The sequence below is a fragment of the Pezoporus wallicus genome, unplaced genomic scaffold (genome assembly GCF_028554395.1).
Source record: "Pezoporus wallicus isolate ANWC-B61680 ecotype Strahan unplaced genomic scaffold, APGP_CSIRO_Pwel_v1 scaffold_1904, whole genome shotgun sequence".
Lineage (NCBI taxonomy): Eukaryota > Metazoa > Chordata > Aves > Psittaciformes > Psittacidae > Pezoporus > Pezoporus wallicus.
The window spans coordinates 111,307-129,453 of NW_026636499.1; the positions used below are offsets into that span (position 1 = coordinate 111,307).

Genomic DNA, 18,147 nt, shown 5'->3' on the forward strand with positions numbered 1-18,147 from the left:
GGATGGGGTTCCAGGTCCCCGGAGCGGGACCCACAGCCCCTCACTCACCCAGTGCCACTACAATGGACTTGACTCTCCCCAGGCACTGCTCCGCAAGCTTCACCATCTTTGGGGTGTCGGGGTAATCCCCCTCAATCCCACCTGCGAGGAGAGCAGGGTGCTGTGGTCACCCACCCCAGTGACACTGGCCCCAGACCGTTCTGCGATGGAGAAGGCACTAGCGGGGACAAAGGAGCAGGCCCGGGTGCTTTACATGCCGCCTCTTCCTGCAGGGCCTGCACAATGAGAGTGATGCTGAGATAGGGGAGTCCTAAGATTTAAAACTTGTTGCTGGTTGGGTAATTAGTTCGCATTGTTAATGTAATTAGTAATAATATACCTTAATCGCATTGTTAGTGCAACCTAAAGGTTAACAAAGTGCAGGACTTGACACCTATGAAAAGTTAGCTACATTTGTAACTTTTGGGATAAGATCAGCCAATCCAAGGGGCGACTGAGCTGAGCAAAAGAAGAGAACAGGTGCAAGCCAGCTTTGTGGTTTGGACACGATCCAAGGAGTAACTGAGCCTGCGCAAGACCAAAAGGTTACTTACGATGACGAAGAAGAGCTGCTAGCCTTCATCCCCACGACCCCCTATGACCACTTACAAAAAGCACTGTGCAGGAGGAGTTTATGGAAATACTAATTATCATATGAAGCGGGGACAGGTTATGAATATGTATAGATGGTCTCATGAATATGTAGCCACAATGCTATATATGTTTGAAGGATGGGCGGCTGCGGCGCTCACGACTTTGGTGGGATATCTCTGTGCCGCCCAGCGCTGAATAAACATACCTACTTTACAACTCTAATTGGCTGATTGGTTGTAAAGTCCTTTCTCCGCAAGTCAATACTCTTCAGGTACTCCACGTAGGCCTCCTGCCAGAGAGATGGGGATTGAGCCGAGGCTCCCCAAGGGGAACACGGAACCCTGAGGTGGCCAATGGAACATGGAACCCGACGAGGGGCCAAGCTGCGCCAGGGAGGGGGGCAGGATCGTGCCCATCCCCGGGGTGTCTGGGATCTGGGCGGGGCGGGGGGTGGTCCGGGGAGACACACACCTCCGGACACCCCATGGAGTTGGAGGGATCCGGCGTTCCCAGTGCCGCCTGTGCCGGAGGAACCCGACGGAAGGCCGGGCCCGGGGTGCGCGGGGAGTCCCGCCGCCCGCTCACTCGTGTCCGGCCGGCGCTACCCATCTCCAGGGCGCCACTCGCCGCCCTAATGGCGGTCTGCAGGGCCCGGCCTGCCCCGGGCCCCATCGGGGCCCGCTGAGCCTGCCGCGACCATGGCGGCCGCCAGCGGCTCCCGGGGTCCTCCAGCCGACAGGGGGCGCTGCGCCGGGTGGGGCTGGGCCGGGCCCGCGGCGGCGATGAAGCGCGATCTGCGCGGACGGTTCTTGGCGGTCCCGGGCGGCTCCGATGCGGAGCTCTCCGGGCCTCGGCAGCTTCCTGGTACGATGGCTCGCGGGAATGAGGCGGCGTCGCAGTCCAAGTCCTTCACGGGGTGGGTCCCAGCGGGTGCCGCCTGGACACGGCCCGCCGTCCTCGGCGGAGCACCGGAGGCAGGTGAAGCGAGGTCCGGCCGGGGCGGGGGGAACTGGGTGGTGGGGCCGCCCTGGGGCGGAAGCCAGCAGACGGGAGCGAGAGGTCAGTCCCTCACCCCGCGGGCACCCACCGGTACGGACTGCGGGCTGGTCCTGGCGGGTGTAAGGCCGGACACCGCCGAGCTCTGCCGCCGCCTCTCCTCTCGGCTGGGGCGCGGACCGCAGCTCCCGGGGTCGGTACACCGGAAAACAGGCCTGGGGTTGCCGGTTTGTGGAGAGCGTCTTCACTTGTAAGGAGTACAGGCTCCCGGTGCCAGTAACCGACGAGGTAAGAGGGGCTGGGGCAGTATGGCAGGGCGAGCGGGTGGGAGCTGATTCTTCCCTCCATTTTCCGGTGCTGCCAGTGATTTGGCGGCAGCCGATAACCGAGCCCGTGCGGCTGCGGTGGGAGATAAGTTTGAATGTGGAACGGTTCGAAGTTGGGCATCTGAAGATTAACTGGGTGCTGCAGGTGGGACCCGTGCCTGGGCAGGTGGCCCGGAGGGTGCAGAGCGTTCCAGGAATTTTCCATTATGGCACAACGGAGGGATGGAGCTATGCTCTGCAAAGCTGGGATGCCATGGGATGGGGAAGATGTTGCCAGGTGGGAGAGCAGCGCAGTCAGCGAACTGGGAGCAGGAGAGCTGCTCTGCATCTGCCCCACTGCACCGGGATGGTCCTGTGGCACATCCCAGCTACCTGCTTGCTGCTGGGCACCTCTCAGGTTGAGGGCTGCCACCACTCGCTATAAGTACTTTGGAGATAAATGCTAGGGAGGGAGAAGATCTGTTTAAGCCAAGGGACGCAAAAGCACAAACGTGCTGGCATGAGTCCTGGGAATGCTACAACTGGGAGGAGGTTCCTCTGCAGGGGCAGCCAGGAAAATCAGAGGCTGATTTGGGGGTCAACCAGTTGCAGAGCAGTGTCCTGGTCTGCAGGGAAAGGGTCACAGGGAAGGTGTCTTGCTTCCTGCTTGGTTTTTCCATTCTTATTTTGAAGATGGGACTCTGGAGGCAGCCTGGATCAAGGGAAGGGGAATGTCTTCCCACATGCTGGTGCCATCTGGCTGTAGCTGGTACTCCCTTTTCTGGCAGGAATTGGCAGAGCACTGAGCACTGGGTATTGTCGTCTCTGCCATGGGAAGTTCTCCTCCAGGAGCCTTCACAATGCTTTCGGGAAGGTGTCAGCGATGGGGGAAAACTCGGAGAAGCAGTGCTGTGTGGATCAGGTCTTCTTCATGGACTTCCAGCAGCTGGTCGGCGTGGCTGTGCGACAGGACCCCACGCTCCCTCAGTTTGTCTGTAAGAAGTGCCATGCCCAGTTCTACAAATGCCAAAGCATCCTCAGGACCTTCATCCAGAGGGTGAACGCATCTCCCACAGATCATGCAAAGTCCAAAGGAAAGTATGTTGCTTTTCTTGCTTCCCGGGAGCAGTAAGTTGCCACGTATTGATGCCTCGTCCCTCCGTAACCCCTGAGACCCCACTGTGCTGTTCTGGGTTTTACAGGAGCAGCATGGCCCAGGCCCAGATGGGAATGGAAGGAAGTGCCTCCTGCATGGGTGAGTGTTTGCCCTCTTTCCCTTTTTTTCCCCCCTTCCTTTCTCCCTTTTTTTCCTTTCCCTTTCTGTAATACTATCAGCACAGGTCTGGGTTTTATGGGTGTTGAGGAGCTCCCCAAGCAGAGCTGCACAGGTGCAGGCTCACGCTGGTGGCATGAAGAGTAGGCAGAGAGGATGTGGGCAGCAGCACCAGGCCTGTCCCTGCCACTGTCAGACATGGGGGAAAATCAGAAATACACTTTCCACTATATAATTATCAATATTGGCAACTACTGGGGCTGCCCCAGCCCATCTTTAGGGGGTCTCTCACCTGCTGTCTCCCACAGCCCTGGGGGAGTGGGTCTGCAGCCCTGTCCCCTCCTGGGGGGAGTGTGTCCCTCCACACGGGTGGCTGTGTCCCTGGTTGTCCCAGGGACTGACTGACCATGCATGTGCTGCCTCTCCTTCCAACAGTTGACCCGATCACATCCAGCCTGCAGTGCCTGCACAGTCTGGTGTCATGGACGCACAGGCATGCTGGGAGCTGTGCATCAGTGCCCAGCCTGCAGAGTGTGCTCTCCTCTGAGTACTGTGGCATCATCCATGCCATCTGGGGCTGCGGCAGTGGCCACGACTACATCATGGACACAGATTCGTACTGTAGCACAGTGCTTGTCAACAGCGCCTTGTCTGTCAAGCAAGAGTGGAACAAAAGCACAGCACAGCACTTAACTGACAGTGGGGCAGAGGCAGACAATGCCAAGGCTGTTTCTGCTCCCAAACCCCAGCATGCTTCAGTAAGGACAACTCCTTGCCAGCAGCCTGCAAACAAGGGGACCACATCAGTGCCACTGAACATGAAGAATGAGTCGCTGCAGAACAGGGATTCATTTCACTCTCAACTGGACAGCATGGTCTCCTTGCAAGAGACAGCCCTGCCGCAGCCTGGGTCACCACTGAGCAATGCTACAGGTAAGGGATTTTGCCTTCTTATCTCCCCCCAGGCATCTGGGGGGCAAGGAGCCACAGAACTGGCCCAGGGAGCGAGCAGTGGTGGGGCTGCATCCCGTCCCCAGAGACTGCCATGATGCAGAGCAGTCATTGGTTCTCCAGCACTGTATTTGCCAGATGTTTCTTTCTGCTCAATCCAAGCCCCATCCATATACAGGCAAGGAGGGGCTTCCTGACCCACCTTGGGTGATGCTGAACAGAAGGAGCCCCTTCTCTCTGCAAAGGAAAGTTGCTGGGCTCATGAGTCGAGTTACTGTGGATTTACTGCTGAATGTCACCCCCCCCTCCCCCCAGTACCACTTCTAGAAGAGAAGAATTAAATTAACACTGATTCTGAGTTACAGAAGTCAGGCTCTGTTTAGCTCTGACAGCCACTGCTGGAAAGGGGAACAGCAACTGGGACTCCCTGAGGGATGAGTCTTTTGGGTGTCATGGGGGAAATCAAAAGATGTTCAGGGGAACTGCAGGGTAAAGGCTCTCCCATCCTTGAGTGTGAGACATGAAGTTTGGTTTAAATAATCATTAACTTGTCATGGAATGCATAGTTTGGTGTGGGCCATGCTGAGGGAACCTGAAGCAGCCAGTTCCTTCCTGGCAGCTGTCTCTTCTAGCTTGGTTTTGCTGCTTTTCCTTATAATGCACCGTGTTCTCCTTCATTCCCTAGGACAGTTGAGTGGGAAGCAGATTCTGTCCGCAACATTGGATGAGCGGGTAAAAGACGAGTTCAGTGACCTTTCTGAGGGGTGAGAGAAGAGTGGGTTTAAAATAGCGTAAATGTCTTCTTTGCGAGTATGACCTGGTGCACCTCAGAGAGCTCTTTCTCCACCAGTGACCTGGCCCTTTAGGCCCCTTGGAACCAGTGTTGGAGGCACAGAGCAGTGGCTCTGCAGTGGTGGGATGGAGTTCACACCACTGATGTGCTGAACTTGCCACCTGCACTGCAGTGGGGGGGGAGGGGGGAGTTTGCACAGTGGGGTGTGTGGTTTTGCATGCACATGTGCTCTCTGTGTTGTCTGCTTCCAGCAAACTTGGTCCTGTTTCATTCCCTGCTCTGGGGAAGGAACAATGTAGGGGTTTGCTCAGGCCTGGGTCCTTCTGCTCCAGCCCCTTGGAGCAATTCTCCTTCATGGCTGCTCCAGAAGAGCAGTCAGTGTGAGGGGTGGCACTTGGAGAGTGATTAAATGGGAGGTGAGAGGGACACTGGCAGCTTAGCAGTCTTTATGATCAAAGATTTGGCTAAATCCTTCAAACATTGGTATTTAAAGTGAGGCTTGTAAATAACTGAGAACTGGGTCCAGTCATTCAGAGTCTGAAGTATGGATCAGTGCAGATTTATTTTAGTATGTTAGCTAAATCCATTGGTTGTCACATTAAAAGTGCCACAATAATTTATTGCCTGTTTCTTGGCTTCTGAATTAATTGCTTCTTGTATGGCTTAGGACTTAAAAGGAGGAAAAAGTAAAACCCAAACCTATGTGGTTGCTATGTATGAGGAACTACAGAATGACTTGCAGCTTAATTAACCTGCACCAGACAGTTATATTACATTTTGATCTAGGAACTTACTTTCCCAGTATTGAAAATGGTGGCAGCATCCCTCAACAACCAATAGACCTATTCAGTAACATCTACTTTTTGTTCTCCTGACAGCAGTTCAGTTATTCTTACAGAGATCTAGACCTAAAAGAACCCAAATTTACTATTTTCTGTGTGCACCAGTGCTGTATTTGCTTGGGGAGCTTATGAGGGAGGAGGATATGTGGAACCTCAGCTGCCATGCTGTGGGGAAGATGGATGTGCTGGGAATGGAGAACATGTGCTGCTGCTGCAGATGCTGGTGCTGAAGTACCAGGGCGGTGCTGTGTGGGTTAAGGGCATCTTCTTTCTCTTAGGGACTTCTTGAGTGACGATGGAAACGAGAAAAGAAACGTGCAGTCTTCAGATGACTCCTTTGAGCCTTACCCTGAGAAGAAGTAAGGGTCTCGCAGTGTGATAAGCAGAGCACTCCATGGGTGAGCGGGAGGGCTGGTGCCCGCTCCACAATAGGCTCTGCTCAGCTAACACTGTGTTCTTTGGGGCTTCCATTTCTTGCATGTTCCTGCTTGGAGGTCACAGTGATGCCTCTGTTCCATGAGCTCCCTGTCAGGCCTGAACTCATTCCTCAGTTCTAGGCCCACAGCTCAGCTTGTGCACATGCTCCTGCTTTGCCAAGCATCAGGCAAAGCTGTCAGACACTCAGGGACAATTAGGTGGGAGGACTAAAACCAAAATTGAGTATTGAACCACTGTCCTTGTTCCTTCTTGGAGGATTTCTAGCAAGAAAAGCAACATCAAAGAAGTAAAGAAGGCAGAAGAGCCCAACACAAGGAAGAAGCCAGGGCCTAAGCCTGGCTGGAAAAAAAAGATCAAGTGTGAGAGGTAATAAGGAGGCGGGTGGCTGGGCAGTACCCCTGCTCAGCACGCTGGCTGATGGCTGGGCTGTGCTTCATAGGGAGGAGCTGCCGACCATTTACAAGTGTCCTTACCAGGGCTGCACAGCTGTCTACAGAGGGGCTGATGGCATGAAGGTGAGTCAGGGTTTGCTCGTTTCCTAAACCTGTAGCTTTGAGTACTGCAGAACCACTTCCACATAAGGAGAGGGTCCCTGAGACTTAATTCACTGCCTTGCTCTGCAGGAGGCAGAGTCCCTGGTCTCTCACAGTGGAGCAGCACTGATGCATGAGTCTGCTAAGATGGTTTTTGAGGGATTCACGTTTTTGGCTGGGGGAAATACAACCCAGTGCTTAAAAGCTTTGTCCTTTATTTACAGAAACACATCAAAGAGCATCATGAAGAGGTACGGGAGAGGCCCTGTCCTCATCCTGGTTGCAACAAGGTGTTCATGATTGACCGGTACCTACAGCGGCATGTGAAGCTCATTCATACAGGTGTGTCCTGGCTGGTGACAGGCATCACAAACACCCAACACTTGATTGTACAAGGCTTGTAGGTGCTGTGGCAGAACTCTGTGTGGGGTTTAGAACTGTCTGCCTTGCCTATAAACCTGGAACAAGCCATAGTGTGTGGGATGTGAGGCAGAGGGAGGAATTCAGACTCCAGCAGTAAGCATGGGCAGTGGCACATGAGCATTTCCTGTACGAAGAAATAAGCAGAATTGATGACTCTTCCGTTTTCCATTGCAGAGGCACGTAATTATATCTGTGATGAATGTGGGCAGACCTTTAAGCAACGCAAACACCTCTCAGTCCATCAGATGCGGCACTCGGGAGCAAAGCCCCTTCAGTAAGTGCACACCAACCTTGCCTTCATAGCTGAGGGAAGGGTAGTGAAGTTCTGCTGAGCCCTCGCAGTCACTGACCTTAGCCCAGAGTGATTCTGTGACCTAAACCCTGCCAGTAGGTGGTAGTGTCCTGGCTGAATCACTTTAAATGTGCATCCTGTTGTTGAGCAAGTTTTAAACATCCTTCTGATCCTGTTGCCCTTCTGAGTTGAGCAGGGGAGTGCTCAGCTACCACCAGCAAGCTGCAGGCCTGAGGAGAGAATCGTGTTGGGTGACTGGGGTGGTTGTAGGAAATACTACAAAGCTGTGGCTGTCTTGTGGGCTTATTCAGTGCAACAAAGTGCAAGCACCACAACCATGGCTTCAGGCTTGGTGCTGAGCCCCTGTTTTGCCTTGCAGGTGTGAAATCTGTGGTTTCCAGTGCAGGCAGCGAGCATCGCTCAAGTACCACATGACTAAACACAAAGCTGAGACAGAGCTGGAGTTTGCCTGTGACCAGTGTGGGAAGCGCTTTGAGAAAGCCCATAACCTTAACGTACACATGTCCATGGTGCACCCTCTCATCCAGGTTCGGGACAAAGCTAAGCCACTGGAGCCAGAGCCTATTCTCCTCCTAAATACTTCAGGGACTTCAGAAAGCCAGGTGGTAAAGCCAGAAGTGACTGCACAGCAGGAGCACACCTGAGGGGGATGGGGAAGATTTCCCAGTCCAGCCCTGTAGAAACCATATGGCAGAGCAGAGGTTTTTAATCTATGTTTTAGTCTCCCAAAGAACTCAGTGAAATTAGCTTCAGCTTGCTCAGAAAAAGCTTGTCTTCATGCTGTGATTATCCATGCTCGTGTCTGATTCAGCAGTGTTGTACTGAGCATCTGTCTAACCCCAGAGGGATGGATGTTCAGCAGCATCCTTTCATGGTCTCCTTTCTCCCCATGCACACAGTTGTAGAATCAGACTTCCCTGCCTGAAGGAACTGCTGCTGCCTGTACAGAAGTGGCCAGATGTGGCTCTAAGAGTACATAGGACAGTGGAGTGGACTTTAAGCAGACTTCTTTTTTCTGGATTTAAAGAAAAAAATAATTCTCAAAATGAAGTCTAAACTGAAATTTGTAACCTACTTTTTATTGTAAAAAAAGCTTCATGCCTAGGCTTGTAATGAACTATTTACAAAAGTAACATGAAAGGAACAGCAGTAGTGAAGAAGGTAACGCCTTATCTGGTCCTTCAGCAATAGGCAGGGTGTTTTGCACTTGCTGGGCCGTGTGCTGCTTATTGCCCTGCCTGTCCCTCAGAACAGATCAGCTCTTTGTTCAGCTCCATGGCTGCAGGGGACCTTAAGACCTGCAGGAGGGTGGCTCCCAGCTCTGGGTCAAGTTCCTCACAGGTGGCCAGTAGCTGGGGAAAGAGGGTGAATAGTATTGGACCTGCTCATGTTCCTCAAAGGAAGGCCAGAACATTTTGCCGCTTCTCAAAAGTGCGGGGTTTGTGGGAGACTAACACCTGCCTCTTTGCTGTGCTTGATAATTTCTCTCAAGACTAAGCATTTAGCAGTGGGAGTGAGACTGCAAGGGCAGTGTTTAATGTTGCTGAGAAAGAAGGAGCCTGTAGCCCAGTTGAGGGAGGACATGGCTATATCAGTGGTTGAGCAGCAGGTGTTCCTCATTGCTCCCAAATTGTTCCATGAAGTACAGTGAAACAATAACCCTAGTCCAGGCCCCCAGGCTGATAATCACTAAAACAGCAAATATCGGCTGTAAGTAAGGTACGACATGCTGAAACTCTGAGATCAAGAGCAACAACTTTGAGAACCAATAAACCAGCATTGTGACGAGTGACTATTAATCCGAAACAATGAATGCTTCTCACAAATATGGTTAGACACACTCTGGTCAGATCTGTCATTATCTCAACACTTCGTGCCCCACGTTGGGCGCCACAAAGAACTGTCATAGTTTAAGCCCAGCTTGTAACTCGGAACCACACAGATGCTCGCTTGCTCCCTCCCTTCTTCTTCCCCTGTGTCTTGGGTTCAGCAGTAGCAGTCATTTTTTTCCTCCTTCTTAGTAGCTGGTGCAGCGCTGTGGTTTTGAATATCGGCCTGGGATATCTGTTGGAACAACGGTACGGCCCAGCACAAGCAATACAGGAGGTTGCTCGATTGTGTGGAAGACAACTTCCTTCTGCAAGTAAAAGAGGAGTCGACAAGGAGAAGTGCCATGCTTGACCTTATGCTCACCAACAGGGAACGGCTCATTGGAAATATGATGCTCCAGGGCAGACTTCCTTGTAGCGATCATGAGATGGTTGAGATCGAGATCCTCAGAACAGTAAGAAAAGTGTGCAACAAGCTCACTGCCCTAGACATCAAGAGAGCAGACTTAGGCCTCGTCAGGAACCTTCTCAGTAAGGTTCCATGGGATGTAGCCCTAGAGGGCAGGGGTGCCCAAGACTGTTGGTTGATATTCAAGTATCGCCTGCTACAAGCTCAGGAGTGTTGCAGCAGGAGGGCCAGGAAACCACCTTGGATGGATAAGGAGCTGCTGAGGAAACCCTGAGGGGAAAAAAGAGGCTTATAAAAGGAGCAAGCAATGACAGGTGGCCTGGGAAGAATACAGGGATGTTGTCCGGGAAGCTAGGGACCAGCTTAGGAAAGCTAAGGCTCAGCTAGAATTAAACTTGGCTAGGGATGTGAAAGGTAAAAGGAAGGGATTCTATATTTACACTGCAAATAAAAGACAGACTAGGGACAATGTGGGCCCTCTCCGGAAGCTCTCAGGAGAACTGGCTACCCTGGATTTGGAGAAGGCTGAGGTTCTTAATGACTTCTTTGCCTCGGTCTTCACTGACAAATGCTCTGACCACACCGCCCAGGTCTTGGAAGACAGACTCGGGGACTGTGAGAATGAAGACACTAGGCCCTCTGTAGGAGAGGACCTGGTTCGAGACCATCTTAAGAACCTGAACATGCACAAGGCCATGGGACCTGATGAAATCCATCCGTGGGTCCTGAAGGAGCTGGCGAATGAAGTTGCTAAGCCACTGGCCATCATATTTGAAAAATCATGGCAGTCAGGTGAAGTTCCCAATGACTGGAAAAAGGGAAATATAACCCCCATATTCAAGAAGGGGAAAATGGATGACCCAGGGAATTACAGACTAGTCAGTCTCACCTCTGTGCCTGGCAAAATCTTGGAGCAGAGTCTCCTGGAAGGCATGCTAAGACACATGAAAAACAATGAGGTGGTTGGTGACAGCCAGCATGGCTTCACTAAGGGGAAATCTTGCCTGACCAATTTGGTGGCCGTCTGTGATGGGGCTATGGAACTGATGGACAGGGGTAGAGAAGTCTGACGTCATCTACCTGGACTTGTGCAAAGCATTTGACTGGAATGGGTTGCCCAATGTGATAAACACGTAAATGTATTGGTTATCGCAAATCATAGGTGTTGCTATGTGGATATAACTGTATGAGTTCACAATAACGGAAAAAAAGCTCGCTAAGGGCACAAGATTAGACAACAAGTTGAAAATGGCCAGAACTCTTGAGCAAAATGGAGTCACACAGCAAAAGAATTTGTAAAGGTTTAAGAAAGAAGGGGGGGGGGGGGCTTGATATAAGAAAAGCTAGTCCCTGGAAAAAATAGAGTTAAAGTACTTTTTAGCTTAACTTAGGTCAAAGATAAAGACCAGTGTTTGTGTTGTAAGTCTGTGGTGAGATAACAGGATTTAGTGGCCCCACTAAACATGAATGAGTTATTTCACACCATCCTTCTACTTATCAGTTAGTTTATTGACAGAGCCTCCCAAGCATCTGCTAGCTTTGCATACTCCTGTCCTGCAATAAATTTTGCAGGAAGGTCACACTGTTCTAAATCTTTGCCCACTATCAGGAGAATTATAGATATGGCTGGTTTCAGCTAGTTCTGAGATTAGTGGGGTGTTCAACTGTGCCAAAGGTGAAAAGTACACTGCGAGGAAGACTGCTTACTTCATCTTGAAGACCCCTACTCACAAGAGGAACACTGCTTACTTCATCCTCAAGACCCCTGCCCACAATCACCAGAGAGCAGTGCACAGACACCAAGAGGAGGAGACTTATGATAGTAACTTCCTGGAGCTAGTTATAATATTCTTCACCTATATGCTGGAATTATGATTATGTATGTGCCTAATGCAATAGTGAAAGTATATTAACCTGTAACAAATGTTAATCAGTGCGCCTCTGGCTACGGTCAGGCGCCCAGCGCTCTTGCTTTTGCTTTATTGATTTGTCACTCAATAAAACCTTGTTATCTCTATTAGAGGAGTGAGTTTGTATTTCACACTCAAGGAAGTTGTGAATGCTCGATGCCTGGCGGTGTTCAAGGCCAGGGTGGACAGAGTCTTGTGTGACGTTTTAGTGTGAGGTGTCCCTGCCCATGGCAGGGGGTTGGAAGTAGTTTTTCTTAAGGTCCTTTCCAACCCTAACTATTCTGTGATTCTATGACCCTGTAAAGACGATCAGGAAACCAGCTCCAAGAATCATCATCACAGTGCGAGGTGGCAGGCTCAACCTTATTGGGCATACCTGCAAAGGCAGCGTTGACCTGGGTGGTATGAGGTTCTGCCTCCCCCGCATCGCATGAGACTCGGGCTTTTATGCTGACAAAAATGCACGCTCATTCTGACGCAGGGGGCCAGCCTATGTTGGAAGAAGTGGCCAGCTATATCTGGAAAGGTTTCCAAGGGTCGAGACTTTTCTGGGGAGTTCTAAAGTGGAAATTTCCAGGTAGGAACCAAAGCAGGACTTTCTGGGGAGGAGCCAAAGCAAACAAACAGTACTTTTCTATCTTTCTGTGTTGCACCATGGACCATTATGTATTGTCCCTGACACATTCCACTCCGTGGTCCGTGGTTGGAACACACAAATATTTTACCATTCATGCTACAGTTTTATATAGTATACTGTCTATAAGGGAATGGATTAGCGCTAAAAGACAAGGAACATAAAATATATAAAAACCCAATACATATTACCCCTAATAATGCAACAGCTTTTTGCAGCTAGTCCCACCCCCCACATCCATCTCTGAAAGGGTTTCCACCTGGTGTTTTCTGCTAGTTGGTTAGCGAGGGTCTTCAACTTTTGTATTTATGCATGTACTGAACTGGAGTTGTCACTTAAATTCATGCAACATACCCCATCGAAGTCTTCACACCCATGCGAATGTACTAAAAGCAAAAAAAACCAATCACTGTCCTATTTTGTTTTGCACGATCAAGGCGGCGAGCACTTTGTCTTTGGTTCTTCACAAATTGTTAACAAGTCTCCAGATGACATGGAGGAAAAGCAAAGCAAAGCGGTGATGTCCAGGCTCCAAACACAAGGTTTCATCAATGCATTGACCAGATATACTGGGAGTCTTGGGAACCTGGAAATAGATAATGTTACTTCCAAAGACACAGTCCTTGGCTTTTTTTATCCCCGTCTCTGCTTAAGAAAACTTAAATCACACAAGAGCAGCTTCTTGACTTTAGCCTTTGAGAAAAGAAGATTCAAATATGATAGTTATTTATTATATTATTATTACTTAAATAGTTACTTATGCTAATGATGAAACCTGCTTTAGATGACCCTGCTTGAGCAGGGGATTTAGACTAGATCATCTCTCGTGCCAACCACAGGCTGCTTGGCCTGCCCTTCTCTCCTGGATGACCCTCTTTTAACAGCGGAGGCCATCCCTCACTTCAGGGTCTGGCATGGCATGTGCCCCCACTGCTCAGCGCCTGCTGGATTGCAGCCAACAGCAGACCTAAAGGTTCTTCTTGGTGGCAAACGCAGAGGCCAACTCAGTCTTGCCCTTGACTGTGGTGGCAGGTATTTGGCCACCCTCAGTCCTTGCACCTAGTTTTCAATGCAGAGTTTCACTGGGTTCATCCAGTAACAAGTCGCTACTAGGGCAAAGTACACACAGATTTACATTAACGGTATAACTACTACAGGGTGCAGTAGCGTGTTGAAGTTGCTGATGGCAGTGGGGGACCAGCTAAAGAAAATTTCCCACCAGTGGGGGGTTATTTTACCAACTCCAAGGACCCTCTGAAGATGATCAGTGTGATAAACACATAAACATATTTGCTTTTGCAAATCATAGGTGTTTCTATGTGGATATAACTATGAGTTTGCAATAACAGAAACAGGTCTCGCTAAGGACACAAGATTAGATAACAAGTTGAAAATGGAGAGAACTCTTGAGCAAAAAGGAGTCACATAGCAAAAGAATTTGTAAAGGTAAAAGAAAAAGGGGGGGGCTTGATATGAGGAAATCTAGTGCCTGGAAAACATAGGGTTAAAGTACTTTTAGCTTAACTTAGGTTGAAGATAAAGAACAATATGTTTGTGTTGTAAGTCTGTGGTGAGATAACAGGATTTAGTGAGATAACAGGATTTAGTGGCTAAACACCAGTGAATTATTTCACACCATCCTTCTACTTCTCAGTTAGTTTAGAGACTGTGCCTCCGGAACATCTGCTAGCTTTGCATACTCCTTGTCTGCCTGTCCTGTTTTGATTGCAAGAAATTTTGCAGGAAGGCCACACTGTTCTAAATCTTTGCCCACTATCAGGGACCTTGGAGTTGGTAAGATAACCAAACATCAGAAGTATCCTTGACTGTATCCTTTACTATCTCTATATTTCCCTATATTAATAAACTAGATGAGGGTTCTCTATTTGTCTCTCGTTTTCTCTCACCTGGAGTCACTGAACTCTGGAACATAAATGACGACAAGGATGGGATTCCGGATCTGAGAGAGAGTGAGAGAAATAGTTGGGTATAACAAGAATTAGTGGGGCCGGGTAGCGGAGTACACCACTACCAGGCTATGCCACCTATTACTATGAAGTGAGGATGCACAGCATTGTTGTCAGCTCGGCACCACTCACTGGGAGTGAGTGAACAAGTTACCTGACTGGGTTTAAACCACGACAATTATTTTTGGCGCCCAACGTGGGGCACGAGGGGTTGAGATAAGAACAGATCTCACTGGATTGATAGTCACTCGTCACAATGCTGATTTATTGGCTCTCAGGGTTGTTCCTCTTGATCTCACAGTTCCAGTATATCGTATCTTACGTCCATCCGGTATTGGCTGTATTAGTGTTTTTCAAGTGTGGGGCTTGGGCTAAGGTTTTTGTCCCATTGTACTTTATGGTAATAACTTGTAATACAATAGAATCATTGATCATGAAACTGATCTGGCTTATGTTCCCAGTGTGGTCACCACCTTTATACTTTGGGAGGTATATGATGGAGGTGCTTAGCAATTACATATCTTTTTTCTCCTTCTCAGGTGCTCAACCTGTGAAGGAGACATCCTTTTACCCTCCTAGTCGTCCCCCCAGACCATTTACATTTGAGAGTTTTGAATTTTTTGAATGGCCTTTTAATGCTGTTGAGACTTGTTTGCTGATGGTGATGGGAATCACCATGCTAACACACATACAGAGTGTGTTTTGCCCACTACTGATTTCAAGAGTTAAGCAGAGTCAGGTTTGGGTCTTGTCTGGGGTCAAACGACAATGTAGGAGGACCAAGAGATTTTCCCAGAGGCTGGACAGCCATGAGTGGCAGGGTGTGTGGGATAGTATGGGCAAGTATCTAGGTCAGTGGGCCCCTCCAGTACTTTGGAATTTCACTACCGAACAACTGCAAAATCCAGAAGAATAAGTAAAACACTTAAATGAGGTGTGTGGTCATTCTGGCCATACCAGAGATGGACAAATCATGGAAACGTGCTGGGGCTTGGCCTATGCTTACAGGGCCTTGTTCAACACTATCCAGCACCTTCAAAAGGAAAAGAATGTCGGCGGATCTGAGGGCAAAGCAACAGTCGCTACTCAAACTTGGGCTGCAATGAACAGCACAGCTACCCCAGAGGCAAGTACAGCAGCTGCTCAAACTTCAACTGCAACAGACAGCGCGGTTACCCCAGCTCCAAGCACAGCAGCTGCACCAACCCCAGCGACAAGTACAGTCGCTACTCAAACTTTGGCCTCAATGAACAGAGCAGCTACCCCAGTGGCAAGTACAGCAGCTGCTCAAACTTCAACTGCAACAGACAGCGCGGTTACCCCAGCTCCAAGCACAGCAACTACACCACCCCCAGCAACAAGTACAGTTGCTACTCAAACCACAGTGATAATCACTGCAGCCAAACCAGAGGACCAATTCGTACCAATATCGGTTGCCCCTGTACGCAAGAGAACAAGCAAAAAGGAGGCAAAAAGGGTGAAGCGAGATGAAGAAACAATAAATTCACCACCCGGTCCAGAATCTGATCAGGAGTCATCATCACATGACGAAGAAGAAGAAGAAGAGGTAACTTCTCGACCTCGGACCTCAACCGAGCTGCGGAATATGCGAAAAGATTTTACCCGTCAACCAGGGGAGCACATCATCACCTGGTTACTCAAATGCTGGGACAATGGGGCCGATGGTCACGAACTAGAAGGTACAGAAGCCAAGCAGCTGGGATCACTTGCTAGAGAAGGGGGAATTGACAAAGCAATTGCAAGAGAGAAAAAATTCCCTCAGCCTTTGGAGGTGGCTCTTGGCAGCTGTGAAAGAAAGGTTTCCGTACAAGGACGATGTTACGAGTCGTTCGGCCAAGTGGATTACTATAGACAAAGGCATCCAGTCTCTGAGGGAATCGGCCATCGTAGAGATGCTCTATCACATCAAGCCGAATAACGGGGATACACCTATAGATCCAGATGAAGTTGAATGTACACGACCCATGTGGCGAAAACTTACACGGAATGCACCGTCATCATATGCCCATTCATTGGCAACAGTAACCTGGAATGACATAGTACCACTAACAGTGGATGAAATGGTTCATAAACTCCGAGAGTTCGAAGACAATCTCACCCCTTCCATCATCTCAGCTGTGAAAAAACTGTCCCAGGACCTCAAACAATTGAGGGACGATGTATCTGATTTATCCAGCTCCTCACGTGTACCAACACACGTCTCAGCTATTAACAAAAGGCATCCTATTGTTCAAGAGAGGAGATACAGGAGGTATACACCACGGGGTACCCTATGGTTTTACCTGCTGGATCACGGAGAAGACATGACAAAGTGGGATAGAAAACCTACTTCAGCTTTGGAGGAACGGGTGAGTGAACTGAAGAGGGGAGCAAGGGCCAAGACTGATCGTCCCATGAGAGCTACGGCTTCAGTCTCTGGTGAGCAGTTTCCCAGATGGAATGGAAGAGCTGATTTTACTCCAGCTCCTGTGATAACGAAGAATAATCCCTTTCAACACGACTTAAGTGTCCAATGCTGTGATGACAATTAGAGGGGCCCTGCCTCCAGCCAGGTGGAGGTAGGGGACAATTGGATTTACTGGACTGTGTGGATCAGATGGCCTGGCACATCAGTCCCACAGAAGTATAAGTCTCTAGTAGATACCGGTGCACAGTGTACCCTGATGCCATCAAGCTGATACTTGGTGGGTGATGCGGGAAGATGGGGAAGTCCGATGTATACCTCAAGGGGATTTGATTTTAGGGGAAAACAGCCAGTCAACTCAATTGTATGCTGTTGCCTGCTGTGTAATGCTTTTATAGCCCATCAACTAGATGTCTCCAGCTCACGAGCGACTGGCCCTGACTTCCCTCCAGCCATCATCCCAACAGAGAATGAACTTTGAACATCATGGACCGAATGGACTCGGCAGCATTATAGGGATTGGTCCATGCACTAAGAAAATGATCTTTTCCTCTTGGTCTGTGTGTATGTGGATGTATATATGTGGGAGAGCGATGGTGTTCTGAAAATGTGGGATCTGAGCATGACGTGCATGGTATGGAATAAGGGGTGGATAATGTCCTGGGTTCAGCAGTAGCAGTCATGTTTTTTCCTTTGTGGTAGCTGGTGCAGTGCTGTGTTTTGACTTCCAGCCTGAAAACAGTGTTGGTGAAGCCGATGTTTTCGGTTGTTGCTAAGTGATGTTTACCCTGACCAAGGACTTTGTGAGGCTCATGCTCTGCCAGGGAGGAGGGGAAGCTGTGAGGAAGCAGAGATGGGGCGCCTGACCCGGGCTAGCCAGGGAGGTATTCCATACCACAGCACGTCATGCCCGGGGTGAGGGGTAACTGGGAGTTACCCGGAAGGACACGGACTTCCGGGTGGAACTCGTTTTTCTTGGCCGGTGGTATTGTATTCTCTTCCCTTGTTATTTTCCCTTATCATTGTTGTAGTTGATAGTAGCGGTGGTGATTTGTGTTGTACATTGGTTGCTGGACTGTTCTTGTCTCGACCCGTAGGAGTTGTGCTCTTTCGATCCTCCTCCCCTTTCCTCCGGGAGCGGGGAAAGGGGAGAGCCCCGGTGGGGGGGGGGGGACAGACCTCGATTGTTGTCAACTCGGCACCACTCACTGGGAGTGAGTGAACAAGTTACCTGACTGGGTTTAAACCACGGCACTCTTGATCTCAGAGTTTCAGCATGTCGTACCTTACTTACAGCCGATATTTGCTGTTTTAGTGACTATCAGCCTGGGGGCCTGGACTAGGGTTATTGTTTCACTGTGCTTCATGGCAATGTACAGTACACTGTACTTCAGGCTGAGGAAGTTGGAGCTGTTCAGCCTGGAGAAGAGAAGGCTGCGTGGAGACCTCATAGCAGCCTTCCAGTATGTGAAG

The 18,147-nt window shown here is 49.7% G+C and overlaps 1 protein-coding gene across 5 annotated transcripts; it reads left to right on the forward strand.

Moving 5' to 3' along the window:
* Positions 1-1,415: 1,415 nt before the first annotated feature.
* On the forward strand, positions 1,416-8,523 carry LOC130594471 (zinc finger protein 276-like). 5 transcript variants are annotated; one of them, XM_057400352.1, is made up of 11 exons: positions 1,416-1,611; positions 2,723-3,032; positions 3,137-3,189; positions 3,643-4,140; positions 4,844-4,922; positions 6,072-6,152; positions 6,487-6,597; positions 6,671-6,746; positions 6,989-7,106; positions 7,362-7,461; positions 7,859-8,523. In XM_057400352.1, exons 1-11 carry the CDS (start codon positions 1,416-1,418, stop codon positions 8,142-8,144), a joined length of 1,908 nt encoding a protein of 635 aa, XP_057256335.1. In that variant the 3' UTR covers positions 8,145-8,523. The 5 variants fall into 5 exon arrangements, with proteins under 5 accessions (XP_057256335.1, XP_057256339.1, XP_057256336.1 ...); XM_057400353.1 differs by lacking the exon at positions 1,416-1,611 and adding an exon at positions 1,632-2,232; XM_057400355.1 differs by lacking the exon at positions 1,416-1,611 and adding an exon at positions 1,632-1,917.
* The last annotated feature ends 9,624 nt before the right edge of the window (positions 8,524-18,147 follow it).